We start from the raw sequence: 25,242 nt of genomic DNA, 5'->3' as shown, positions 1-25,242 counted from the left end.
CATAAGCGCCGAGCCGCTCTTCGTGATGCCTCCTACCCCAGTGACACTACAAGAATGTACTCGCAACGAATTGGGGAGTTGGTTCCGAAGAAGATTGAGAGTCTGTATCAGGGGCGAATTCGCCAGTTTACTGATGCCAATGGCCAATATCGTGAGCTGAATCTCCCGGCTTTCTATGATCGCAAACGAGTGCACGCGGGCCAAGTAAAGCTCGAGGTTTACTCGGTTCCTGATCTTGAGCGCCCACTCTTCAAGGAAGTTATGAAAAAGGCAGAATGGATGGAGGCTTCAATTGGTGAAAGCTTTGGTCCAAGCTGGGCTACACACTGGTTTAAAGTACAAGTTGCGGTTCCCGATGGATGGAAAGACTACAAGGAACCAGCCGTCTTTGACTTTGATTCTAGCGATGAAGGTTTTTTATACCTGGAGGATGGTACTCCCCAAGTTGGTCTGAGTGGAGAACATAAGCGCAGAGAGTGGGAAATTCCTTCAAAGTGGTATGACGGCAATTGGCACACTTTCTACATTGAGACAGCTTGTAACAACATTCAAGGCCTCGGAGCCCCACCACCTACCAATTTACAGTTTCGACTCAATACTGCTGATCTGGTAGTACCCAATGCTGCTGCTAGAGCACTGAATATTGACTTCTGGATCATTGGAGACGCTGCGCGCGAGTTCCCTGGTGATTCTTGGCAAAAGCACCGTGCCCTGGATGTTTTGAACCGTATTATGAATACATTCGACTATGATAACCCTGACGAGTCAATTGCTAAGGCACGAGAAATTGCTCAAGAGTATATCGGTCCGAATGTTGACTCCAGTAGGGTGTATGCTCAGCCCAACAACGCAGTTGGTCCGGTTAACGCAGAGTCTTCGATTGTCTATGCGATGGGAAACTGTCATATTGACACTGCTTGGCTGTGGCCGTTTGCTGAAACAAGACGTAAAATTGCTCGTTCGTGGGCTTCGCAGTTGAACCTGATTGAGCGGTATCCTGAATACAAGTTTTCTGCTTCCCAAGCCGTACAATTTTCCTGGCTTTTGGAAGATCATCCAGATCTATTCGACCGGGTCAAGCAAGCTGTAAAGGATGGTAGTTTTATCCCTGTCGGCGGTGCATGGGTGGAATGTGATACCAACATGCCATCAGGTGAAAGCTTAGCAAGGCAGGTTCTGCTCGGCCAGGCATTCTTCAAAGAGCACTTCAATATGCAAAGTCGGATTTTCTGGTTACCTGACACATTCGGGTACTCACCCCAGCTCCCCCAGATCTGCCGCCTTGCAGGTATGGATCGGTTCTTGACTCAGAAACTAAGTTGGAATAATGTCAATGTTTTTCCAAACTCGACGTTCAATTGGGTAGGCCTGGATGGATCCCAAGTCCTTTGCCATATGCCTCCAGCAAATACATACACTGCAGAGGCTCACTTTGGTGAAGTGAAGCGATCCATATCACAACACAAAAACTTGGATACTGAACAGCATGGTCTTCTTTTGTTTGGCCATGGTGATGGTGGCGGTGGTCCTACCGCAGAAATGCTCGAGAAATTACGACGTTGTCGTGGTCTAGCTGATCAAGTTGGAGAGCTTCCCCGAGTCGATGTTGGCCGCACTGTGGATGACTTTTACGATGTCATTCTCCAGAATACCAACCAAGGCTCATCTTTGGTATCATGGGTTGGGGAGTTATATCTGGAGTACCATCGTGGTACGTATACCACACAGGCGTTCATTAAAGAATCCAACCGACGCGCCGAAGTCTTGATGCATGACGCAGAGCTACTTGCCACCTGCGCAAGCCTCCACGATGATAAGTTCAATTACCCTTATGAGCAGCTAAGGGGTACCTGGAGACTTGTTTGTCAAAACCAGTTCCATGATGTTTTACCAGGTTCATCGATTGGCGAAGTATACAAGGAAGCACGCGGTCTGTACACAAAGATTTTCCAATCTGGGTACAAAATCATAGATGATGCGTTGGAGGCTTTGGGATACGAACCTGATAGCAGTGCTGAGGTCAACACTTTACCGTGGGCTCGATCGGAGTTGAAGAAACTAACGGTAGGAATCGAGTCTGATGATACTGTGTTGAGTAACGAATGGCTCGCCGTGACGCTTGTGAACGGCGTTGTTTCGAGAATTTTTGACAAGCGGGTCAAAAGAGATGTGCTTTTACCTGGCACAGCTGGTCATTTAGTTCTATTCGAAGATCAACCTACGAACTTCCCAGCATGGGATACCGAGGTTTATGCAACCGAAAAGGGAGTGACTCTTGTACCCGATTCTGAGGAGCTCAAAGATGATGTTCATATTGCCCATTACAAGTTCAAAAAGTCCAAGGCTGTTGTGTACACGTCACTGCATGACGATCAGTTGAGAGTTCGCATAGATGTTGACTGGCATGAGACTTACCAGTTCTTGAAAGCCGAGTGGCATCCCGACATTGTATCTGACTTTGCGACTTATGAGACTTCGTTTGGCATGCACCGCCGTCCCACCCATTTCAACACGACTTGGGAGGCTGCCAAATTCGAGGCCTGTGGTCACAAATTTGCTGATCTTAGTGACTGGAACTACGGGGTTTCTTTGTTGACCAACTCGAAATACGGCTACTCAATTCATGGTAAACGGATGAGACTCAGTTTGCTGAGATCTCCGAAATCTCCGGATGCCGATGCCGACATGGGCAAGCACTCGATCGAATATCGCTTGTTGATGCACCGGGGCCCCATGAGCCCGCAAGTGGTGAGGGCTGCATATGAGTTCAACTACCCGCCATTGTCGTATCGGGCAGTAAAGGGAGCGAAGGACCTCGATCTGTTTACTGTTGACTGTGAGAACGTTGTTATTACTGCAGTCAAACTAGGCGAGTCAGAGCGCAAAAACGAGGTAATTGTGCGCATGTACGAGGCTATGGGTGGTCGCAACCGCATGACGCTTACGAGCAAGATGAAGCTCAAGCAAGCGACAAGGGTAAACCTACTGGAACAAGAGGTTGGTGATGATCTCGAACTAGATGAGAGCAGTCTTGAGTTGGAAATCAATCCATTTGAAATTGTCACTCTCCGCCTGCGAGTAGCCTAGCCCCAACCCTCGGTGTCTACGTGCTGGGATCCCCCACAGCAGCGCTGAAGTCAGCGACAAATTTGAACCATGAGCGAACAAGACCAGCATTTCTTGAACCTTGCAATTGAGGAGGCCAAAAAGGGCGTATCAGAGGGTGGAATCCCGATTGGAGCCGTCCTTGTCAGCAAAGACGGCAAAGTGCTGGGCTCCGGACACAACAAGCGAGTCCAGCAGGGGTCGACCGTTCTCCACGGCGAGATGGATGCCCTTGAGAATGCCGGCAGACTGCCTGGGTCTGCGTACAAGGGTGCTACGATGTACACGACATTGAGCCCTTGCGACATGTGCAGCGGCGCTTGCTTGCTTTACGGTGTTTCCCGGGTCGTGTTGGGCGAAAACGAGACCTTCCAGGGCAACGAGCAGTACCTGCAATCCCGCGGAGTCGAGGTGGTCAATCTCAACAGTGCCGACTGCAAGAAGCTCATGGCTGATTTCATTGCCGAGAAGCCCCAGCTCTGGAATGAAGATATCGGTATTTAAATACTTAACCACATACTTAAAACCTCATCCTACCCAATCTCCCGGCCGACCGCGCCTGCCCTGCAGCAGATTGTTCCAAATGTCCCAAAGGCCCGGGGGAGGATATTACTACAATCAGCGGCGTTTCCAACCTTCCTTCTAAACTAGAAAAAGAAAAAGCCATGGACCGTCCACCTGATGACCCGCAGAGAGGCTCTGAACGAATACCCAGAGAGCCGCAGATACGGCCTGCCCAGGACAGCACGCCTACGGAAAGCGACGAGAATCCGAGGCGGCAGACGGCAGAGGCAGTTCCCGAGGAGCCAGATATGAACAGCGATTTCCTGGCATTCACGCCTAGAACATTCGAGCTGCATATTGGAGACGGCAGCGAGGTGATTGATCTGCTACGCCTGCTGGTAGGCTTGCCTCCGCAAGCATCTCAGAAGCCATCGGCGCGGGCGCTGGGGCTTTTGAAACCAGTGGACCTTGCCAGTATTCCTGAAGAGGAGATGCACTGTAATGTATGCTACGACCCGTTTGAACCTGTAAACACTAAAGCTGTTGGTGGGTACACTGCTGCTATTGAGCTTGATCAAGCGACTCCCGAGGCAGAGCGCAGCTCTTTGACATTCGACAAGTGGTACGAGTCAGACGATAAAGATAATGACCACTATGCACTTCAAATGCCCTGTGGCCACATATTTGGTCGCGGGTGCCTGTTGACTTGGTTGGATACCTCGCCGACCTGTCCGTTGTGCCGGAGCAAGCTAGAGACGGAGTTCGAGTTCCAGCATGGCTCTTCGGGGGGCCCAGAGTTTCTGCGCACAGAAAACGGTTTCAATTCAGACCGCCCACCCCACTTTTGGGTGCGGGCAACCGATCTTTCCGAGCAAAACTCCCCGGCACCCGAAGGCGAAGGCGAGCGCAGCGATTCGCCCCGCCCGATGGTCGTGCACTTTATATCGAATATCCCCACGGCAGCATCTGAACAGCAGTCACCTCAGTCGATACGTCGCTTCCAGAGAATGGTCATGCAAAGAGCGGTAAGAGAGGCATTCGGAAACGCCGTGCCTGGGACAGCTATGCGACCACCAGAGGAGACCACGCAGGCGCCGGAGCCTGTGTTTGGGCCCAGTCCTCCGCCCACGAACCCTGTATCCGGACCCGAGCCAGCACAACGACCTGCTCCGTCCGAACAAAGGCCCCAGCCCAACCGCGCGGGCGCCGATCCAGAAAGGCCTACCTGGCGACTATCACCGTGGCTGGACCGCGGGCTAGTTGGATTCTACGCATTCTATCAGCATATACTGCCACATGTTACGGGCGTAATACCCACCTCAGGCGACGACGAGCCCACGCCGACCAGCGCGTCGTCCGCCGGCGAGGACTCAGAACCTGCCACACCACAGTCCGAGAGTTCTCAGCGACGTGGTCCGCAAAGACACAACTTACGTCGTAATCATCCTTATAGATAATCAGTTATATTTTTTTCTCTACTCTAAAAAAGCCTAAAATCGCAGCCCGCGGAGAAATATGCAAGGATTGCTCACCTCGCAAGACCATCCAGGGTAGGGGTTTGTTTCGACGTGATTGCGGGCTGAAAAGCCCAGATGGGCGCTTGTTCGGGGCTGGAAATTACTCTGTTTGTGCTGACGGCTTCTGCTTGCGCACCCTTGGTTTTAAAAGGGTGCTTCCCATTGTCCAACAGCTTCCGTGGACCTGGCCCCTCCCCCCGCCCCCATTCCCAGCTCCCGCGCACAGGGCACACACCCCCCAAGCTGAAATGAAAGTATGGTAAGCAGAAAAAACCCAGATACATCATACCTAGCGAACCACCAACCACTTAAACAACCATGGGCCAGAATCTTTCACAGCCCGTCACAGAAAAGATAACGGAAAAGGGCGAAAATGCCAACCTTTATTACGGTGTGTCGTCAATGCAAGGCTGGCGTGTGTCTATGGAAGACGCGCACGCGACGGTGCTGAACCTCAAAGCAGGTGGCAAGACTGCCGCTCCTGAGACTGACGAGGTGAGGGCTAGCCAGCAGAGCGTTTCAACTGGATCTGCAGAGGATATTCGAGATGCTATTGCTTTTTTCGCTGTTTATGATGGTCATGGAGGTGATCGAACTGCCTTATTTGCCGGTGAGCATACCCACGAGCTTGTAGCGCAGTCCGAGCCGTTTGCGTCTCGCAAATGGGGTGCCGCTATTCAGGATGGCTTCCTCGCTACCGACAGAGCGATTCTGGATCGCCCGGGTGGGGGGGTTGACCCCAGCGGCTGCGCGGCTACCGCGGCCATTATCACTAAGGACGAGATTGTTTGCGGTAATGCAGGCGACTCGCGCACAGTCCTCGGAGTTTGTGGAACAGCAAAGCCCCTGTCGTTCGACCACAAGCCCGACAACGAAGGCGAAAAGAGCCGGATATCTAATGCTGGTGGCTTTGTCGAGATGAGTCGTGTTAATGGTAATCTGGCCCTCAGCCGTGCCCTGGGTGACTTTTCGTTCAAGACGCAGTCGCGCCTGCCACCGGAGGAGCAGGTCGTCACTGCCTATCCTGACGTCATTGCCCACCCTCTCAGTGAATTGGACGAATTTGTCGTGCTTGCCTGCGATGGCATCTGGGACTGCATGACCTCTCAGGAAGTCGTGGAGTTTGTTCGTCGCGGAATCGCCGAAAAACTCCCTCTTGAAGATATTTGTGAGTTGCTGATGGAAGAATGTCTTGCTCCCGAGTCTGACATGACCGGTATTGGTTGCGATAACATGACCGTGTGCTTAGTTGCTCTGCTTCAAGGCAAAACCAAGGAGCAATGGTATCAGATGGTTGCCGACAGGGTCGACGCCGGCGAGGGCCCCGTCGCAACCCGCACTACCGAGGAAATCCGCGCACAGATTTTGGCCCGCAACGCCCGTTCTGACGACGAGCCCCCGCACGATGTAGACAGCTCCTCTTCACAAATGATGCTTCAGCAGCTTTTGGGTGCGTCGGCAATGGGAGGCGGCCGCTTGAATCCTGAGGCTACCACTTTGCTTTCTAGACTGGGTATCCGCCTTGTATCCTCTGACGATGATGAGGCCACCGGTTTGGACTCCTCTGACGATGACGACGACGACGATAACCATAACGTGCACGAAGATGGCCAGCACGACGAAGGAAAGACTCCCCGTGATGACTGGCAGTGATTTGAGCCTTCTTAATTCTTCTCGTTTAAAGGCTATATTATTCGCTAATGCTACCCATAGTTTGTATATTATCTGGTAGCCTCTAGTTGAGATTAAACATGTCCTGTGTTGCCTTCCACGCGTTTTCAATCACTTGTTCGACGTCTGTTTCGTGCACCGCGGCAATGATCTCGGCGACTCCACTAATCGTGCACGGTTCGCAGCGCCCACGCACCATGGCACCTTCGACAAACTTTTCGGGCTTCGCCGCATTGTACGGCAGCGGGTTTGTGAATTTGTGGCCGGCATGGGAGGGCCTGATCTCGCACCAGGGGCCGTCGGTTTCAAGCATAATTCTATCAAGAGGCAGGCTCTTTACGACATCGAGGTTTTCTTGCGTCTTCAAGGAGCACCCATTAATGCCTATGTAGAGGCCCATATCCAAAAGCTCACGAGCCTCTTCGACTGTTCCGGTGAAGGAATGGACGACACCACGTTTCGGCAATCTCGGGAGAAACTCTTTCATTATTTGGGCGAAGTCTGCCGCACATGCACGTGAATGTAGAAACAGCGGCAGATCTAATCTTGTAGCAATCTCGAGCTGATCTCTAAATACTTCAATCTGCCGAGATTTGGGCGCATAGTGCAGCCGATCGTAGTCGAGGCCAAGCTCGCCAAACGCCTTGACAACACCCTCCGCAGCACCCTTGCGAGCAAGATCTTCGAGATCCTTGTAGTACTGCGTTGAACTTTCTTTGGGCACCTGCTTTGCACTGCAGGGATGCACTCCTACCGTCGAATAAAGCACTCCGGGGTACTGCCGAGCGAGCTCTAGGGCACGGCGGCTCTCTTCCAAACAGGAGCCGGTCACCATCATCTTTTCAACCCCTTGCTCCTCTGCTCGGTTCATCATGGCCCGGAAGTCGTCCTCATGCTTCCGTTTCCCCCGATACACCCCTGAAAATTGCGAATCTGTCAAGTTGGCTCCAATATCGATAAACCGTCTGCGCATCATCTAAGCAACTCACCTGATGGATCCTGTGCTGGTGGTGCTCGAAGAGCGGCAGCTCAGTCGGCAACACATAGACCAGGTATGCGAATTATTTGCAGAAGTAGAAGCCGGGGATATTTTTGTTGCATTTGAGATTCTCTGCAAGCTCCAAACATACTACGAGGAGACGCAATCGTGGTCGTTCAAGCTGCTCGCCCAGTACGAGTTCGACGCTCCGCCAAACGAGTTTGAATTCGACCTTGCAAAAATGATCAACCAGCGCTCTCGCTCTCTGCTAAACAAAATGGGGGTCTGGGACATTACGGGGCTCAGGGACAAGGTCCAGCGGCTTCCGCAGCTCTCCGACTGGGGCATGGTCTTGACGTCTTTAGTCCTCCGCATCATGAGTGTGTATGCTAAAGTCGAGTTTAATTTACGGCTTGCACTATCCCGGTCGACCCTTGTTCGCATTCACTGCGAACTGGCTGAACTCATTGTCGATCAGGTCGATGAGACGGGATCGACCCTTGTAAACAAATACCGCAGCTTTGTGTCACAGCTGCTGAGGGAAATGGAAGAGGCTCCTACTATCATCGAGCAAGAGAAAATGTTCAAGACTGTCAACGACCTTCACCACATGTTCAGTTCATTCAAGGACAGCCAGCGTCCTGCCTCGGCTCCAGTCAACTCCAGTCCTTCGTGCTCGGCTCCTAGCCCGCCTTCCTCTGCACCTTCTTCCGCATACTCTTCTTCCTCTTCATCATCTTCGGCCACTGCATCGAGCTCTACATTAGTCGCCGATGGGTTACTGTCGAATAAGGTTTTGGGTGCATTCGACTCTGCCCGCACCGAGCAGAAACTCGCAAGACTGCGCACTCCTGTACAACCGTCGCCTTCCCCACCATTGCCTGCTCAAACTCCACAAAACCTTAATGTCAAAATGGTTGATGGGCGTATGCAGGTCTATCAGAACGGAGGCTTTGTCGACATGCAGGACTGGCTTGATTCGGCCAACAATGTCAAAGTAGATGCCCATCGCCCAGCACAGCAGCCACATCCCTTTGGATCTGTCCCTTCTATACAGAAAGCTCCACTGCTGGAGCCCCAAGCCCCCTCAAAGCCCAACATTGCATCCAGTGCATTTTTACAAGCTATGCGGACAGGCAGATGGTAACCGTATTTATGTCTATTTAAGTATACCGTTGAACAACAACCGAGTTTTTAAGGCCAGCCTTTTCCAAGGTCTCGCTGCGATCATCGAGAGCACGCATGGGAAACATGGTGCTCATCACAAACGCTCTGTCGCCGTTGAGAGCATCAGCATAATCATACAGCTGCTGAATAGTGCCCTGACCATCAAAATGGGCGCGGTGCTGTTGGCCGTTTGCGAGGCGCACTTGAATCAGCGTATCTCCGCCTGGTCCGTCCTCAACCGCCGCTGAAGAACCGGATTCTGCCTGGGGAGGCATCGACGCCTGCGTCGACGAGGGTCCCATGGTTCCCAGCCGTTGGCCCTCGGAACTCTCGAATGTGGGCTTGCGTTTAGGCTGCACATAGGGCTCATTCATTCTCTGTTCGACGCGAACATCCACATACTGGTTGGAGACCACCCCCAGGACTTCGAGAGGTGCCTGGCCAGAGTTGATCGACTCCAAATAGCGCACGTTTGTTGGATCATCGTAACGGTACAAATCTCCATCGTCAACGCTGAATCCGTCCTGCCAAAAATAGATGGTCCGCTTGACCCGCTGCGGCGTTGCTTCGGGCTCCTGCACTGCACTGGTCACCGGCCCGCCGGTAGTATCGGGTGTGCCCAAACGAAACCCGGCTGTGCTAGTAAACGGATGGCGACTGTTGTGTGATCCGAGCTCGTCGTCGCTGAGATCTTCCAGGCTCGGACCCATATTGCGGGCCTGATCAATAATGCGGCCGACAATGTCGGGGCCACCATCGGCTCTGTTTCTGCCGCGGCTTCCTGGGCCTTCCACTTCGAGTCCCGAACGCTCGCCCCCCGTAAACAGGTGGTTCGGATCATCGCTGTTTTCGCGGTTCTGGAGATCGCGCAACGACGTCACTCCGCCCGCAGGTCGACTGCGCCTCTGTGACGCATACTCTGCCAATGCTCCTTGGAGATCCCCTCCATTTTTAGACATGTATCGTTCCGCAGTCGCAATGGGCGCGCCCGTAGCCGCCACGAAGTCTTGAACGGACATGTTTGTAAGCGGGCAAGAAAGTTGGAGGTGAGAATGTGAAATATCAGTCGGGGTGGCTAATACGCGTGCAGCGGAAAAGCAGCAGGCGGACACTTGGTCCCGGTCATTTTGTGTCGGCCTACTAGCTTTGGGGTTTATTTTGCAGAATTGACATTTTGCCCACAACGGCCCCGCAGGCCCAATAGCATTATCAGCGATAATGCTGACAGTGACTCATACATATGTCGCGGATTTTCAGCAGAAGAATCAGCGAATTTGCAGCCAGGGCACATGTGCCTGCTGAATTAACCAGCCGGACTCCTCCCTACGAGACGCTCTTGACCAAGCTCGAGTCTGCCCGCAAGATCTTGGATCGCCCGCTCACCTACGCGGAAAAGATACTCTATGCGCATTTGACCAACCCCGAAGAGTCGCTATCTGCATTGCCTTCTAACCGCGTTCGCGGGGAGGCTTATCTCAAACTAAATCCTGACCGGGTTGCCATGCAAGACGCCTCTGCACAGATGGCCCTTTTGCAGTTCATGACCTGCGGCATGGCTGAGACCGCAGTGCCCGCTAGCATCCACTGTGATCACCTTATCGTAGGCAAAGAAGGTGCTGAGACAGACCTGAAGGCAGCTGTGGCCACCAACAGCGAGGTTTTCGACTTTTTGGAGTCTTGTGGTCGCAAGTACGGTATTCAGTTCTGGGGACCCGGATCAGGTATCATTCACCAGATCGTCTTGGAAAACTTTTCGGCTCCCGGCCTGATGATGCTCGGTACAGACTCACACACCCCTAATGCTGGTGGTCTGGGTGCTATTGCCATTGGTGTAGGCGGTGCGGACGCCGTCGATGCACTCACTGGCACCCCGTGGGAGCTCAGAGCGCCCAATATCCTTGGTGTCAAACTCACCGGTCAGCTGTCGGGCTGGGCTTCTCCTAAGGATGTAATCACCACTCTTTCAGGTATTTTGACCGTTCGCGGTGGCACTGGCTCTATCATCGAATACTTTGGCGAAGGTGTTCAGACTCTTAGCTGCACCGGTATGGCTACCATCTGTAACATGGGTGCTGAAGTAGGTGCTACCACATCTACCTTCCCCTTCACCGAAAGCATGCGTCGTTATCTTGCTGCCACTCACCGTGGCCCCGTCGGTGAGCTTGCTGCTGAAGTTAATGGAAAGACTGGGTTGCTGCAGGCCGACGAGGGTGCCGAGTACGACCAGATCGTCGAAATCAACCTTTCCGAGCTCGAGCCGCATATCAACGGACCTTTCACCCCTGATTTGAGCACACCAGTCTCGCGGTTTGCCAACTTCATCAAGGAGAACAACTATCCTGAAACCACCAGTGCTGGTCTCATTGGTTCCTGCACTAACAGCTCTTATCAAGATATGACTCGTGTTGCATCTTTGGTTGAGCAGGCCGAGAACGCAGGTCTTAAGCCGAAGACTCCTTTCTTTGTTACTCCTGGTAGCGAGCAGATTCGTGCTACCATGGAGCGGGACGGTCTTATCGACATTTTTGAACGTAATGGTGCCAAGGTGTTGGCTAACGCTTGTGGACCCTGCATTGGTCAGTGGGATCGTAGTGGTGAGGCCGTGGTCGAGAATAAACAGGCCAATGCTATTTTCACTTCCTTCAACCGTAACTTCAAGGCTCGTAATGACGGCAATCCAAACACATTGAATTTCCTGACTTCTCCAGAAATTGTCACTGCCATGGCCTATGCCGGCAGCACCACTTTCAACCCTCTTACTGACAGCATTGGCGACTTTAAGTTCTCTCCTCCATCTGCAGGCTTTGAATTACCTCGTGCTGAGGACGGCGGCTTCACTGAGGGCCCTCGCCGTCAGTTCTACCCCAAATGGGACCCCACCCCTGAGCCATCCACTGATGTCGCTGTTTCTCCCGACAGTGATCGGCTGCAGCTTCTTGAGCCCTTCGACAAGTTCAACGGCCAGGAGCTCAAAACAACTGTGCTTCTGAAGGTTCAGGGCAAGTGCACTACCGATCATATTTCTGCTGCTGGTGTTTGGCTCAAGTACAAGGGTCATCTTGAAAATATCTCCAACAACACCCTCATTGGTGCTGTTAATGCTGAAACCGGCGAGACCAACGTCGTTTCTGATTTCGATGGCACCAAGCTGTCCATTCCCGACCTCATGATTCACTGGAAGGTCGAGGGTATCCCTTGGGCTGTGGTTGCCGAACACAACTACGGCGAGGGATCCGCTCGTGAACACGCTGCACTTTCGCCTCGTTTCTTGGGCGGACGCTTAGTTCTTGTCAAATCATTTGCTCGTATTCACGAGACCAACCTCAAGAAGCAGGGTATGCTTCCTCTGACCTTTGCTGATGCCGCTGATTACGATCGAATTGGATCTCACGACGTTATTGAGACTGTTGATCTTCTCGACATGCTTAACAAGAACGGCGATAACGGCGGCACGCTCACCCTCCGTGTCACTAAGCCCTCAGGTGAGCAGTTTGAGATCACCGCCAAGCACACCATGTCTAAGGACCAAGTCGACTTCTTCAGAGCCGGCTCTGCCATCAACTTCATCGGCAATCAAAAGTAGGGTCCCATCCGCCCTTTTTGTTTTAAATTATCTTTGCTTTTAAGTTAGATAAAGAATGTCTATACACTAGCGCTACGTTGCCGGCGCATTGTTCCTATAAATATTTCACTGGCGAGGCTCAATAAACAGAGATCGTCGCCAGTTGCTGTCGCTGTCGTTACTGCACGACGACCATGATCTGGCCATCTCTTGGCGAAGCCAGCCCTGCAACGGCACATTGGCCGAAACGTCCAGTGGCAGTTGTCGCTGGAACTGCTGTAGCTCAGAGATAGCTCGGGCAGCTTTAAGATAGCGATCGAGATTGATACCCTCAAGGCCTGGGCGAATAGTGATTTTCTTTGGGTTACCTTCATCGATAAATGTCAAGTCGCTCAAATAGAGACCAAAATAAGGAATGGTCGGCTTGCACTGGCGCGCTTTAGTTTCCTGGCGGTATCCTTGGAAATTACGTTCTGGCGCGGCGAGCCGACTGAGCTTTTCCAAAACAGCCATGTTTTTGGTGGACAAAAGGCTCCAAATCTTCCGCAGGCGTATAATGTTAGCAGACTGCAGAGTTGAAACAATAGTAACCACGCCGTTCAAGTGGCCGCATTCGTAGCATGCCTGCGCAACCTTGATCCAAAGGCGAATAATACTCTTGCGAGTTTTTGCACTCAAATTTTCTGCTCCAAGAATGGTCTCAGCGATAAAGGCTGATAGGTGGTTGGACATGAGCACTAGCTGTACCACGTGAGGTGCTTGGCATAGCGAACGTTTGGAAGCAGCAAAGCGTTGGTCCAACAGCTCATCGACTTTGAGCTGTTCAAAAATTTCAGCATCCATTAGCGCAAGCTGGGCGGCAATAGTGGTGGGATCGTACTCAAGCAGCCGAGTTCCAAGAGTGCTATTAGCACCAGCGCCTAACCGGAAAGCAGAGCCGAGAGAGTGCAACCCAGTAAGGTGCCGCATGTCGTCTTGAGAACCAAAACGGCCCCTAGAAACCGATGTGCGTCGTGACGAGGAAATTGATGAAAGTGTGACCGTGGACGAGGCCATACTCGCACCACTGCCCTCTTCACCAGCTAAACTACGCTCAACCAGCTGTTTAGCAGTTGGCCATGCCTTTCTCAGTTCAATTTTGTCCTCAATGTCATCAAGTTTTGCCAAAATATCTAGGGCAGGAATATCCTGTTCATCGAAATAGGACTCCAACCACCGCACAGCTAAACCCACAGCATTGGCCTCAACTAGTGCAGAAGCAAGATCGACTGAAGCAGTATGCAATCTGAAAGTAAACAAAAATGCATGCCATAAAAAGCTGTTGCCAGGTTGGGTCATTAAATACGCAATGATGGCTGGAAGTGTACCACCGCGCACGCGTTGGCCTCGAACAACAATGTCGCTGTGGATATGCGACAGAGGACCCTCGACTTCTTTTGCTTGTTCAGATTTCGGGCTAGATGGTGGAGATGTGCTGATAGTTGTGGCAATGCTACTAGCAGTTGACATGCGTTTGCTACTAATAGGTGTAACCGTGTTCCTTGCGACCGAAGTCGCACTAGACATGTAGCCAGATAGAAGCTGAGTGGAGGCGGCACTAAGAGGCCGTTCTTTGAAAAGAGGATAATCACGCTCCGGTAAGGACAAAGGTTCAGGTAGCTTATCAAGAACAGTTTCGCACCAGACTGAGCCTTCACGCGCAAGATCTACGCACTCGGTAGCAACTCGAGCTAGCTTTTGAGATGCAGCACTGACTCGAGATTGAGTGTCCCCCAAGGCAGTAACAAGATAGCGAGCGGATGAAACCAACAGTCTGATACGGGAAAAGAGCTTTTCCTTGATATGTTCGAGCTCAGTGCACTGGTGTTCACTTGCATTAGCAACGGCCTCGATAACAATTAACAGTTCGCGGCATGCCAGCATGCCGTGTCTGGTGATGGCAAGGATTTCAACCGACGCATTCTTCTCTGAACGAGTTTGTGTGGTGAAAGGCATCAAGTATTCACACAGACATTCCACGACTTCTTTAATTCTTTCTCGAGGCTCCGGGATGGTAGCGTGAACCCCCAGGGTACTAATTGAGTTCCTCTTGGCATGAGTTGCCTTTGCAGGTGTTGTCGGTGTTGTCGGTGTAGGAGGGAAGCTAGAGGGGTCAACGTGCGGCGTATGCGGGGCTGCAATTGGCGAGTCAGGGGGAGAAGGACCCTCCTCGTCACTTGGAGTCATGACGGAGTGCAGTTTTTCGTCAACGGCCCATACATCAAGCAGGGCTGCTGCCTTCATAACCACTCTGTAAACACCGCGCACGAGCTTATCGATAACAGCATCATCTAGCGTGCGTTTGTTCTCACGGGCCAATGAAACGACATAAGCAAGCTCGGTTAGCAAAGCCTTGCGGTAACGTCTAATGGTCAAAGACCGCTGAGCAACGGGAGAATCACGGTTCAATGTTCCTGATAGCTCCAACAGTGAGCGAACACCGCTCACGATCTCATTGATAGCGGCTTGGGAAAACGTGTGTTGAACAATGTCCGATGAAGATTCTGCAAACTGAGCGACAATTCTGTAAGATTTTGGCGTGTGAATGAACCCTGCTGCAGCGGAAAGGAGCGGGATGGCTTTTACGTCGGCAAACGGAGAGAAATAGTTCACCGGGATCCAGCCCCGTTTACCTGTATGCAACAAAGTCACATCACCCCATCCAGACTCATGAAAGCCATGAGCGAAAACAATGTCGCCCTCTGCAAAGCTCAAACATATAGAGGAGGGATCTTGTTCGGCATCTTGATTCGAAAGGGACAGGGCGTCAAAAGAATGCTCAGCTCGCATGAAGGGGAAGTCGAGGTCAGGCATAGCATCGGGGGCGTCAAGGGCGCTGCTTGCATAACGATCGCCGGATAGAGTGCGACGTTTACTGTCCGGAACACTAGTAGAAGTTGTGTTCGCGAGTTGGTCTGGGTTAGTGAGGAAGTCGAAAGATTCATCATTGGTAGGCTGCCGCGTGATACCAGACGAAGCAGCAGAAGGCGGGGTACCTAGACTTATGTTGTCAAATGACTGCATTTGCCGCACAACGACATTTGCGGCCATTAGGTCTGATGTTGTAGTTCAGGAAAGTTATAGTAGAGAATGAGGCAGGTCGCGCCGGGTGTGGTCTGGACTTGTTCCGACTATTGGCTGTGGTGCTACGCGATGTGGTGTGGAATCAGTGTCGCTGGGTCCAGAGCTTAATTCCCCTGTCAAGTCTGAATTGATCGTGAAGTTTGTCTCAAACTCCAACGTACCTCCCAGGTCTTACTTACTTTTGGGGAAAGGGTTGCCGCAGTGATTAATGAGCCATTTCTGCACGGGCTGGCCAAAAGAGGCAATAGAGAGATGCTGCAAACCAAACAAACGTAGTGCCAGGGTAATATATGTGCCGTGCAATAATAAAAAGAAGCGAAAGTGGGAAAATTTTGCGCGGCGGCCGCAATAACACGCGAGCCTCAGCCTCCGCGATCGCGTTTTCCCAACCCCGGCCAAGGGTTATTATTTTTCCATGTTGACGAGACGCGTATATTATTACCCCCTTTGATAATCATCTGCAGGGCCAATGTAGGTGCACGGTTGTTTTTCTTCAAGGTATTGCCTATTCAAGGAACAACGGTCTGGAGGAGGCGCTCTAGTAATTTGCGCTTTTTCTTCAGCTCAACACGATGTCTAAGATCTAATCTACGATTTAACTTCCTCGACATCGCCGCTTGCATTTGTCAGTTATAGTGGTTGCTGGCTTCCTGCAAGATCTCCTGCACGAGGCGTTTTGTTTCACCGCGGCCGCGAAAACCTGGTTTGCGGGCTAGAGAGATCAGAGTTAAAGTTCCACCTAACCTTCCGAATTCGTCCGGTATGGGTGCTTCATGTGGGTTGGCGTCGCCTGGATATCGGAGGCCCATAGTTTTGCCGCGGGCCAGCTCAAGCAGCAACTGTGACGATAGCTGAGCAGCAAATCCTGATGTCAACTGCAGGATGCAGGCACCTCAAAAATAGCCTGCTTTTGCGAGCGTTTGCCAGAAAGCAACATAATCGAGACACCAGTGAGTTTGTGAATTCGTTAAAAACATAGCATATAAAACCATCTATAACTTGGACTATATATGATGAAATGATGGGGGGGGAAGAAAAACATGAGTGAGGGCATCGCTTTCATATATGCAAAAAAAATGGGCGGTGCCGATGAAGAAGGTATGAGAAATGAGCAAAGTGAAGCATGTAAGGCCAAGCGAGATATGGGGGTTTGTTGAAAACGGGAGATTTTCTGCGTTTCTGCGACAGAATCTCTTTTTTTTTTTGCAATAAATAGTTGAAATTTGGGTAGGCTGCGGAACTGAGGGTGAGGGGCTTCACGTAATTTTTCTGATCCAAAAATAAATTCATCTTTGAGTATCTGATTTCGCTTTCTCGTATGCTCGGGGAGACATTTTCTCTGCTTCCAAACTGTGTTTTTTTTCACGGCTTTCTCGGTTGCACGTGTATACTGATCGACATTGGCCGGGCAAGGGTTCAGCGGGAGGCCTAATTTTCATTCTGAAGCCACCGGCGATAGCTCGAGGAGCTTTGGCTCAAACGACCAACCGAAGCGCCCAAATTGACATCCCCGTTGCCCTGTGCAATCAACAAAGGTGACAGGGGAGGAGATACCGAGAGCGAAGTTTGCTGCGGTTTGAGCAGTGGCGAATCGTACAGAAACTTGTCTTCTTGGCGAATCAGTAAAGTTTGCGCATTCGAACTGGGCGCAGCGTTGATTGTCGCTTTTGCTTCGGCATCCAGGAGTTTGAGACCGGAACTCCCACTTGATCGGCGGCGCGACGAGTCCGAGGACTTGGAGCCCTGCGGAGAAGCTTCGGCTTCAAGACATTCGCGAGAGCAGTACATGTTGCCCGAAGGGCACTGCTTGTCGCAAACTGTGCAATAATCTTGAGTCCAACTCATCTCAGAATCATAGTTCAATGTATCTAATTCGTGGGATCGAATTTGCTGTTGGGTCGTTTGTGAGGCCAGCAACCCGGTGTGGTGTGAGCGTGCAAAATGCTGGGCAGGGGGGAAGGCAGATGTAGAAATCAGTTTGAAAAAAGGGTGTTGTGAGTTAGAAAATAAAAGAGAAGAATGACACGCTAGGGGTTGAATAAATCGCAAACCCTCGACCTATAATAAAATTTCGCAGTGAGGCTTGTTTGTGAACCTTGAACAAGATGCGGCAGAAAGTGGTTTTTCGAGGAAAAGGAGTGGAATAGGTTGGTACCAATCGTTCTCCTGGCTGTTGTACAAGTTGCGTAATGCAGAACTAGCAACTTTTTTTTTCTCTTTGTGAGGTTGGAATTCCCACGAGGTGCTTGTAAAAAATATAAATTTCAAACATCTTCGATGGGGGTCCTGGCTTATGTATGCATGCACAACAAAGTCTCTTAGACTGAGCAGCAGCACCATATGCACGATCTGCATCTTCAGCAAGTGGAAAAGTGGGTTACCGATGGAGAAGATTTGCCCACGGTGACGCGATATACATAGCCCGATTGCCAGCATATCTAATACTGAGCCCTTGCGTAGGACCAGCTTATTTTGTACGTTGCACACGTTTTTTTCAAGGCCAGATGGGTGCTGAGCTATTGTCTCCCAGATGCCCCAACCAAACCGCCTTAGCTGATTCACTGTAGGGTCTTGATGGGAGCGCGTTCCCCTGCACCCCCCACCAGCCAAACCGCATTTCCCACCAAAAAAATCCCATATCACGCTTACTCGGAAAAAAAGTGCAGATTAAGCAGGTTGTGCTAGTTTCGCCGATTAGTGGTTGAGATCTGCTGTGCCGTACGATTATACATCCAACATTATCCACACGACTTTTTCAAATAAAACGTTGGAAACAAATAAAATCATATGCATATATCACCTTTTTTGAGATCTACCCGTTTTGTATTCGCTGCTCACCAAGCTTTGGCTCGCATCGTCCGCCCAGCTAGCCCCACCCAAACCCTGGAGATCTGGAGGGAAGGTGTGAACGTGCTGCAATGCATGGCACAACCCACGTGGTACAAGTATGAGCTGACTTACTTCCTTGAAGCAGGAGTATTGCATAGCTCGCCGATCTACTCATATCTAATTATTACTACTTGGTTCGATAGCGAGCTTCAGCACGTGTATAGTCTGCGATAGCAAATTTAGCGCTATACCCTTGTAATAAACTTTTCCAAACAGGGCTTATTTGGCGTGCATACTGTGCCTGAATAATTTGGTGCCCGCATTTTTACCCAATATGTTAGCAGCTCAGTTCTTTTGTGATGCACGCTTAAATTCACTGCTTTTGGGGCCCATCACCAGACGCGCTTCCAGTCCCCAATCGTGGGGTAACAAGGAAACTTATCACTGCATGACCTAACCCTGAAAGATTTCTCTGCCACATTGCCAAGAAGGGGGTGCCTGGCCAAGCCAGTTAAGGGACAACGGCGCTTTTTTTTGTGACCTTTGATACTGGCCCATTTTTCCAGCAGCCCAGGGCTATCAGGAACTTCTTCTGCTTGTTTACATGTATCTAGCCTCGTTGCTCATGGCAGGACCGTTATCGCTGACACCCGCATTCGCCGATCTGCAAGCAGCTGACAGCCTGCAGCACTGACTCACCTGATAAGCTCAGTTGAGCTCGAGCGCCCGCCAGCCAACGTGGAGTATGACAGGCTCTCGGGCTTGCAGATACAGTCTGGGGTGATCAGAGATATGTAGTTGATTTTTTAAGGGCTCTAGAAATAACAAAAGTGAACTATATGTTTTTGGCTTAATCGTCAGAAGCCAGACGATTCAGAACTGATACCGCTGCCCGCATAGAGGCCTGGGAAACATCCTCGTGAATACCGACGCCCCACTCAATGATATCCTTGCCGTTCTTTTTGGATGCAATCTCGAGGTAACAGACGGCCTTGACTTTGGAACCTTTACCAAGAGAGTGCTCCTTGTACGACTGGACCTCCATGGGATAATTAAACTGCGTCTCAGCTGCATTCAGGAACGAAGAGATGGGACCGTTGCCCGTACCCTGGAGTTCGACAGTTTTGCCGCCGACCGTCATGGTACCCTTAAATAGACGGGTCGCCTTGCCATCAGCAGTGACATTGTAGTCCTCGAGGTCGTAGGCGTGCTTGCTATCCTCGCCGAGGAAGTAGTGCTTCTCAAACAGAGCGATAAGCTCTTCACTCTTGAGCTCGCGACCCTTGAACTCGGCTTCGGTCTGTACGATCTTGGAAAAGGCAACCTGCAAGCCACGAGGAAGATCCAGCTCCAGGTGACGAAGAATAATCCAGGCAGCGCCGCCCTTGCCACTTTGAGAGTTGACACGAATGACTGCCTCATAGGTACGGCCAATGTCGCTGGGATCAAGAGGCAGGTAAGGAATCTGCCAATGCAGGTTGTTGCCGTTTCCACCATCGCGCTCGATGCCGGCACTCCGGCGAGCGAATCCCTTTTTGATGGCATCCTGATGTGATCCAGAGAATGCGCAGACAACCAGCGAACCGCCATAAGGAGCACGGGGATGAACGGGGATCTTGTTGTACTTTTCCGTAAGATCAACGAGGGAATCCATATCGCTAAAGTCAACGCCAGGGTCGATACCCTGTGTGTACAAATTGAGACCGAGTGTGACTAGATCAACATTACCGGTACGTTCGCCGTTACCAAAAAGACAGCCTTCGACTCGGTCCGCACCAGCAAGCAGACCCAGCTCTGTGGCAGCAACACCGCAGCCACGGTCGTTGTGAGTGTGTAGAGACAGGCAGATCTTCTCACGCTCAGTCACATTCTTCAGGAACCACTCAATCTGGTCGGCGTAAATATTAGGAGTACCCATCTCGACGGTAGCAGGAAGGTTGAAGATAATCGGGTTTTCGGTGGAGGGTTCCCAGACCTTCTTGACGGCTTCGCAGATTTTCAAAGCAAACTCGATCGGAGTATCGCTGAATGTCTCGGGAGAGAACTCGAACTGCCAATAGGTGTCTTTGGCATCCTTATTGTCCTTTGTGAGCTCACGAACAAGCTTGGTAGAACGCACAGCCAGCTGCATGCAAGCCTCTTCGTCCATGTTGAAAACAACGTCACGGAACAGCGGTGACGTTGCCAGGTAAAGGTGTACAATCGCACGTTTTGCACCTTTCAGCGAATCAACGGTGCGGCGGATCAGCTCCTCGCGGCAGGGAGTGAGGCACTGAATTGCAACATCGGCAGGGGCGTTTTCCACAGCATAGCGAGTAAAGTCAAAGTCAATTTGAGAGGCAGACGGAAAAGCAACTTCAATTTCCTTATAGCCGATATCCACAAGTTTGTGGAAGTAGGCCTTCTTCTCGTCGGTGTTCATGGGATCAGGCAGACTCTGGTTGCCATCTCGCAAGTCGGTGGACAGCCAGCGGGGCGCCTTTGTAATTGTGTTGTTTGGCCACTGGCGGTTTTCCAGTTTGACACCGCGGCAGGGCTTGTACTTGTTTCTAGGATCAGGCAGAGGCATGATTCTTTTGAGAAGTTAATAGAACGCAGGGTATAGGCTTGACTCATATTTATAAAGACCCTTTGCGTCACGTGATGCCGATACCGGAGAGAGGTTTTCCATTTGGATTTTCAGCCCCGAATAAGTGTATAGAACTCGATGGGTAGAGCGTATTTTACTCGGAAATACTAAAAATAACCGGCCTCTGGATTTTGGTTTTGGTTCGCTGCTCAATTGGCTGCGTTCGACTCACAATGTAGTGACTCTTCGGCCGCATGCTGCCCCACACATACCATGTACGTCATTTACCCATGCTTGCATTCGTGAATTTCCTCAGAAGAGTCATCATATATCTTTCCTCGGGTATCGCTGCATTGTGATCTGCTATTTATATGTTAGTTAGTTCCATAGCTGACTTGGTATGGCCAGATTTATGGAAGCTCCTGGCAAGTCGTCGATGATCTTGTCTGCTGACATGTTACGTCGGATCGATAGAAGCAATTACACGTTTGAAGACTGTCTTGAGTTAGCTATTACATTCTATAGGGGATTCGAAAATGATCGACCCCTCAATCAGGGAATCCCCCAGGATTATTTGTTTACAAGCCTAGAAAGTCGTATTATGTCTATCTTTTCCCCTCGGGACAGGCTTGACAAAATTGTCCAGTTGGCCCAAAACTATCGGAGGAAGATGCATGGGGCAGCTTGGGCCTTTTACTCGCGTATTTGTGACCCGAACATGCGTGCTTATCTTTTCTACGATGATAACAAGGTTGTTGGTTGCTCAATATGGCGCTTATCCCGTTTTGATGCAGCTAAGCTCACCTGGTGGCAGTGGCTGCAGACATGGACTCTGAAACTGTATGGTATGTTCCGTTTGTGGTTGACTTTCCCATTGGGGACTTATGCGTTCCTTAGTCCGGGGAAGTTCCGTTATTACGACCACATTCGAGATGTTCACGGGTTTCATGACAAGCCCGAGCAGTACACGGCCTTGGCACATAAATCTTATGACGAGTTGAGATCAGCTTTGTACCCTAATAATGGTGTCACCTACTGTGAAGTGTTCTGCACTCTTGTTCAGAGAAAGGGGTACGGCCAGAAGTTCTTCCCGCAGGTGCTTGCTGATCTGCAATGTGTCCAACCGGTTTTCAAGGACGGTGACTGCGAGTCTACGGGTCCGGCTAAGCTTGGTTTGACCGCCACAGCGGCTGGTGTTGGGCTCTATAAGCGTTGTGGTTTCGTGGCTGAGAAGCCTGTTCATCAAGAAGTTGAAGGTGAGATGGAAACTGGCACGCTCATGTTCAAGGTGTTGGACTAGGTGTACGTTCGATTGACTGGGTATACACTCTATCGGCTCGGTGTACACTCAGCTGGCTGGGTATACATCCTATCGGCTAGGCTAGTTGTGTATCGGTTGTTGTTCGACCTACAGACGCCTGCGACTTTTATGTTAGCCTAGGAAAATGGATGGTTGATGTCTGTACGTGCACATTAGTCGCAAGCCTCTTGATATTTTGTAACTGCTAGTGACCGTATGGTCGATGTTAGGCAATACAATAAGTTACGTCGTCTCGCTTAATGTGCTTGGTATGTATAAAGCTCTATGGCTCGACTAGGCGAGTGATGAACACTTCGCAATTCCTGGACTGTATCGCGATCCTTTATATTAAAATATATGTAAAATATCTGATCGGTGCAGTTATTGCAGTTTTGCGTTTGCATCTCTTTCATATCCCATCGCCAGTTACATGGCTCCCATAAGTGATTCTAACTATGCTTTAAGATTACAATGTATAGAGCATAATCTTGACTGATCAAAAAGACACCTCAATTTCTCGCAAATCACATACATGGCCATAAAAAATACAAACACACTCCTATCTACTCAACAAATGCCTACTTTCAACCCTTTATACGATGCGGCTATACCAAGGCTCGAGGCGGTCGCTGACTTAGCAATGGACAAAGTGCAACAAGGCATCTCTCAAGTTCGTGAATTCGGTACCGGCTACCAGTTCTATCTGGACAAAATAGTTCCTCACGTCCGAGCACGATGGTTCGTACTTGTGGCTCTTATTGAGCTGTTTATGCTGCGCATTTTACTGTCACGGGGCTGGTATATTGTCTGCTACGGACTGGGCATTTACCTGTTGAACCTGTTTTTGGCGTTTTTGACTCCTAAATTCGACCCTTCTCTCGAAGATGATCTGAGAAGTACCGAGGAAGAAGAAGGCACCCTCCCTAACAACGAAAGCGACGAGTTCCGCCCGTTTATTCGTCGTCTACCCGAGTTCAATTTCTGGTATAATGCAATCCGAGCCACCGTCATTAGTTTGGTACTGACTTGCTTCTCTTTCACAGACTTGCCCGTATTTTGGCCCATCCTGCTTGTTTATTTCATTATTCTCTTCATTTTGACTATGCGTCGGCAAATTCAGCACATGGTTCGTTACCGGTATCTTCCGTTTAACATTGGCAAGAAAAAGTTCACTAACTCGACTTGAATGATTAAAAAAATTAGCGTAAAACAATACACGAACTAAACGAGTGAATAGATGATAGGGGTATAGCATTAAAAAAAAGAATTAGGGACGGTTGAGAATAGCGTCAATACACGGCGGACCTGCGGATCCAATCAGCAACGAATAGGGCCGCTTTTTTGAATTTGCGGTCGCTGTACTTTTCGTAAATAGCACGGTGGTGTTCGAGGGGGTTCATGCAACACTCTTGGAGCACCCCCACTGCGGGGAGGAGCTGTTCTGAGGTGTAACCAGAGAAATAAACATGAGCGGGCGTCCATGGACCCTTTTGAAGCATATGGCGCGCCAAATAATGTGCGGCAGCAGCTGTCCATGAAGGCGGAGAGCCTACAAATCGCTGGTCCATAATCGTTACCTCGAGAAGGTACTTTGCGAGGGTGCGGGTTTCCAGATCATAGTCGTCTGCTTTAGAAGTTCTGCGTAAAAAGGACATTGGCCCAGGAAAAGCAAGGTTGAATTCTAGAATGTCAATCATATATCGCTCAGCTTTGAGGATTTCGTCGGAGGTGTAGCCGTGGTCTACCATGTAGGCGATTTCACCCACGCTGGGGCAGGAGATTTCTTCGAATTTAGCAGCCAAAAACAAGGCGACAGCGCCGACAAGTTGGAGTTTGCTTAGGGAGACCACTTTTGCAGTAAGGAATCGGTCAATGTAGTTGATGCACAGAAATAGCGTTTCGGGCAGCATATTGAAGCGGTGGTGCACCTGGACAAGCCAGTCAATAAGGATAGAGCGCATAGACCACTGGATCTCACGCTGCTGGGCCATGTACGACGGGTCGGGGCGCATGCTTGACTCCAATTCCCGCATATACTGGAAAATTTCGTCGGCGTATTCGGCTACCATACTCACGTCGTACATGTCCTCATCGTCTTTGTCGAGCAGGCCCGGTGTAAGCTGCACTCTACGAGCGGCTTCTTCGAACTGTGCATAGGTTTCTGCTGAAAAGTGGGGCATGAGAGCATGGGGGTTACTCTGGTGGGCATTCTCCGCGGCCGCGGCCGCAGCAGCGTCGGCAGCAGCGTCGGCGGCAACATCGTCGGAATCAATATCTAGCTCGTCTTCACCGGAGCTCAGATTCTCCTGGATGGCCGACATATGGGGCTCATCGACGGACATCGCGGGAGAAGAAGACATTTCGATTGTATCGTCGCTGTCCTCGAGGGACTCGGCCACAGCAGCAGCAGCGGCAGCAGCGGCGGCAGCAGAGGAGGAATTAACCACAGGACGAGATCCTTGGCTTGTGCTAGAAAGGGACTGAGAGCGCTGTGCGGCCACAGCGCCCGAGGACGACATAGAAATACCTAGGCCGACGCCCGAGCCGGTGGAGGATGCAGTGGGTTGTGAATAATAGCTATGCAAGGGCGCTAGTTTGCGCTTTAGTCGTTGACCGCCAGCGGTGGACTGCGCGCTAGTTTGAGACCTCAGTTGGGTACTGGCCGACGACTTGGCCTGGCCAGCTGCAGCGGCGGTATTCGTTACCGTCTGCAAAGCTGCGCGCTTAGATTCTTTGCCAGATACCAAGTCATTCGTTTTGGCTACGTATATGCCAGCACGATTTTCGTCCCCTACCTGACGAACTCGACTCTCCATTCGATAGCTAGCAATTGCGGGTTGCAGAGGGCGAGAGAATAAGAGCCTGCGTCTTACAAGTATATTCCCAACTGTTTTGTTTAGTTATGTCCCAAACCGG

At 50.8% G+C, this 25,242-nt stretch overlaps 14 protein-coding genes across 14 annotated transcripts; 8 read left to right on the top strand and 6 right to left on the bottom strand.

Annotated features, from left to right (window-relative positions):
* Positions 1-54: 54 nt before the first annotated feature.
* B9G98_02145 (Alpha-mannosidase) lies at positions 55-3,087 on the top strand (the record flags this gene model as incomplete). Its single annotated transcript, XM_024808702.1, has 1 exon — positions 55-3,087. One exon carries the CDS (start codon positions 55-57, stop codon positions 3,085-3,087), a length of 3,033 nt encoding a protein of 1,010 aa, XP_024664470.1.
* A 69-nt stretch (positions 3,088-3,156) lies between these two features.
* On the top strand, positions 3,157-3,609 carry B9G98_02144 (Cytosine deaminase; the record flags this gene model as incomplete). The annotated part of the gene is made up of 1 exon (XM_024808701.1): positions 3,157-3,609. One exon carries the CDS (start codon positions 3,157-3,159, stop codon positions 3,607-3,609), a length of 453 nt encoding a protein of 150 aa, XP_024664469.1.
* Positions 3,610-3,770: 161 nt separating this feature from the next.
* On the top strand, positions 3,771-5,066 carry B9G98_02143 (hypothetical protein; the record flags this gene model as incomplete). Its single annotated transcript, XM_024808700.1, has 1 exon — positions 3,771-5,066. The coding sequence occupies one exon, from the start codon at positions 3,771-3,773 to the stop codon at positions 5,064-5,066; it is 1,296 nt and encodes a 431-aa protein (XP_024664468.1).
* Positions 5,067-5,444: 378 nt separating this feature from the next.
* On the top strand, positions 5,445-6,779 carry B9G98_02142 (Protein phosphatase 2C 2; the record flags this gene model as incomplete). Its single annotated transcript, XM_024808699.1, has 1 exon — positions 5,445-6,779. The coding sequence occupies one exon, from the start codon at positions 5,445-5,447 to the stop codon at positions 6,777-6,779; it is 1,335 nt and encodes a 444-aa protein (XP_024664467.1).
* An 82-nt stretch (positions 6,780-6,861) lies between these two features.
* On the bottom strand, positions 6,862-7,770 carry B9G98_02141 (Deoxyribonuclease Tat-D; the record flags this gene model as incomplete). The annotated part of the gene is made up of 1 exon (XM_024808698.1): positions 6,862-7,770. The coding sequence occupies one exon, from the start codon at positions 7,768-7,770 to the stop codon at positions 6,862-6,864; it is 909 nt and encodes a 302-aa protein (XP_024664466.1).
* Positions 7,771-7,789: 19 nt separating this feature from the next.
* On the top strand, positions 7,790-8,923 carry B9G98_02140 (hypothetical protein; the record flags this gene model as incomplete). The annotated part of the gene is made up of 1 exon (XM_024808697.1): positions 7,790-8,923. The coding sequence occupies one exon, from the start codon at positions 7,790-7,792 to the stop codon at positions 8,921-8,923; it is 1,134 nt and encodes a 377-aa protein (XP_024664465.1).
* A 16-nt stretch (positions 8,924-8,939) lies between these two features.
* B9G98_02139 (UBX domain-containing protein 3) lies at positions 8,940-9,962 on the bottom strand (the record flags this gene model as incomplete). Its single annotated transcript, XM_024808696.1, has 1 exon — positions 8,940-9,962. One exon carries the CDS (start codon positions 9,960-9,962, stop codon positions 8,940-8,942), a length of 1,023 nt encoding a protein of 340 aa, XP_024664464.1.
* Positions 9,963-10,183: 221 nt separating this feature from the next.
* Positions 10,184-12,526, top strand: B9G98_02138 (Homocitrate dehydratase, mitochondrial; the record flags this gene model as incomplete). The annotated part of the gene is made up of 1 exon (XM_024808695.1): positions 10,184-12,526. The coding sequence occupies one exon, from the start codon at positions 10,184-10,186 to the stop codon at positions 12,524-12,526; it is 2,343 nt and encodes a 780-aa protein (XP_024664463.1).
* Positions 12,527-12,631: 105 nt separating this feature from the next.
* On the bottom strand, positions 12,632-15,595 carry B9G98_02137 (Ras-specific guanine nucleotide-releasing factor RalGPS1; the record flags this gene model as incomplete). The annotated part of the gene is made up of 1 exon (XM_024808694.1): positions 12,632-15,595. One exon carries the CDS (start codon positions 15,593-15,595, stop codon positions 12,632-12,634), a length of 2,964 nt encoding a protein of 987 aa, XP_024664462.1.
* Positions 15,596-17,056: 1,461 nt separating this feature from the next.
* B9G98_02136 (hypothetical protein) lies at positions 17,057-17,473 on the bottom strand (the record flags this gene model as incomplete). The annotated part of the gene is made up of 1 exon (XM_024808693.1): positions 17,057-17,473. One exon carries the CDS (start codon positions 17,471-17,473, stop codon positions 17,057-17,059), a length of 417 nt encoding a protein of 138 aa, XP_024664461.1.
* Positions 17,474-19,307: 1,834 nt separating this feature from the next.
* On the bottom strand, positions 19,308-21,026 carry B9G98_02135 (2-isopropylmalate synthase; the record flags this gene model as incomplete). Its single annotated transcript, XM_024808692.1, has 1 exon — positions 19,308-21,026. The coding sequence occupies one exon, from the start codon at positions 21,024-21,026 to the stop codon at positions 19,308-19,310; it is 1,719 nt and encodes a 572-aa protein (XP_024664460.1).
* A 400-nt stretch (positions 21,027-21,426) lies between these two features.
* On the top strand, positions 21,427-22,326 carry B9G98_02134 (hypothetical protein; the record flags this gene model as incomplete). Its single annotated transcript, XM_024808691.1, has 1 exon — positions 21,427-22,326. One exon carries the CDS (start codon positions 21,427-21,429, stop codon positions 22,324-22,326), a length of 900 nt encoding a protein of 299 aa, XP_024664459.1.
* Positions 22,327-22,900: 574 nt separating this feature from the next.
* B9G98_02133 (Protein RER1) lies at positions 22,901-23,512 on the top strand (the record flags this gene model as incomplete). The annotated part of the gene is made up of 1 exon (XM_024808690.1): positions 22,901-23,512. One exon carries the CDS (start codon positions 22,901-22,903, stop codon positions 23,510-23,512), a length of 612 nt encoding a protein of 203 aa, XP_024664458.1.
* Positions 23,513-23,615: 103 nt separating this feature from the next.
* Positions 23,616-25,142, bottom strand: B9G98_02132 (G2/mitotic-specific cyclin-4; the record flags this gene model as incomplete). Its single annotated transcript, XM_024808689.1, has 1 exon — positions 23,616-25,142. One exon carries the CDS (start codon positions 25,140-25,142, stop codon positions 23,616-23,618), a length of 1,527 nt encoding a protein of 508 aa, XP_024664457.1.
* Positions 25,143-25,242: the final 100 nt, after the last annotated feature.

The sequence above is a fragment of the Wickerhamiella sorbophila genome (genome assembly GCF_002251995.1).
Source record: "Wickerhamiella sorbophila strain DS02 chromosome Unknown contig3, whole genome shotgun sequence".
NCBI classification, from domain to species: domain Eukaryota; kingdom Fungi; phylum Ascomycota; class Dipodascomycetes; order Dipodascales; family Trichomonascaceae; genus Wickerhamiella; species Wickerhamiella sorbophila.
The sequence above is the reverse complement of the archived record's forward strand: the minus strand, read 5'-3'. Positions and strand labels throughout refer to the sequence as shown.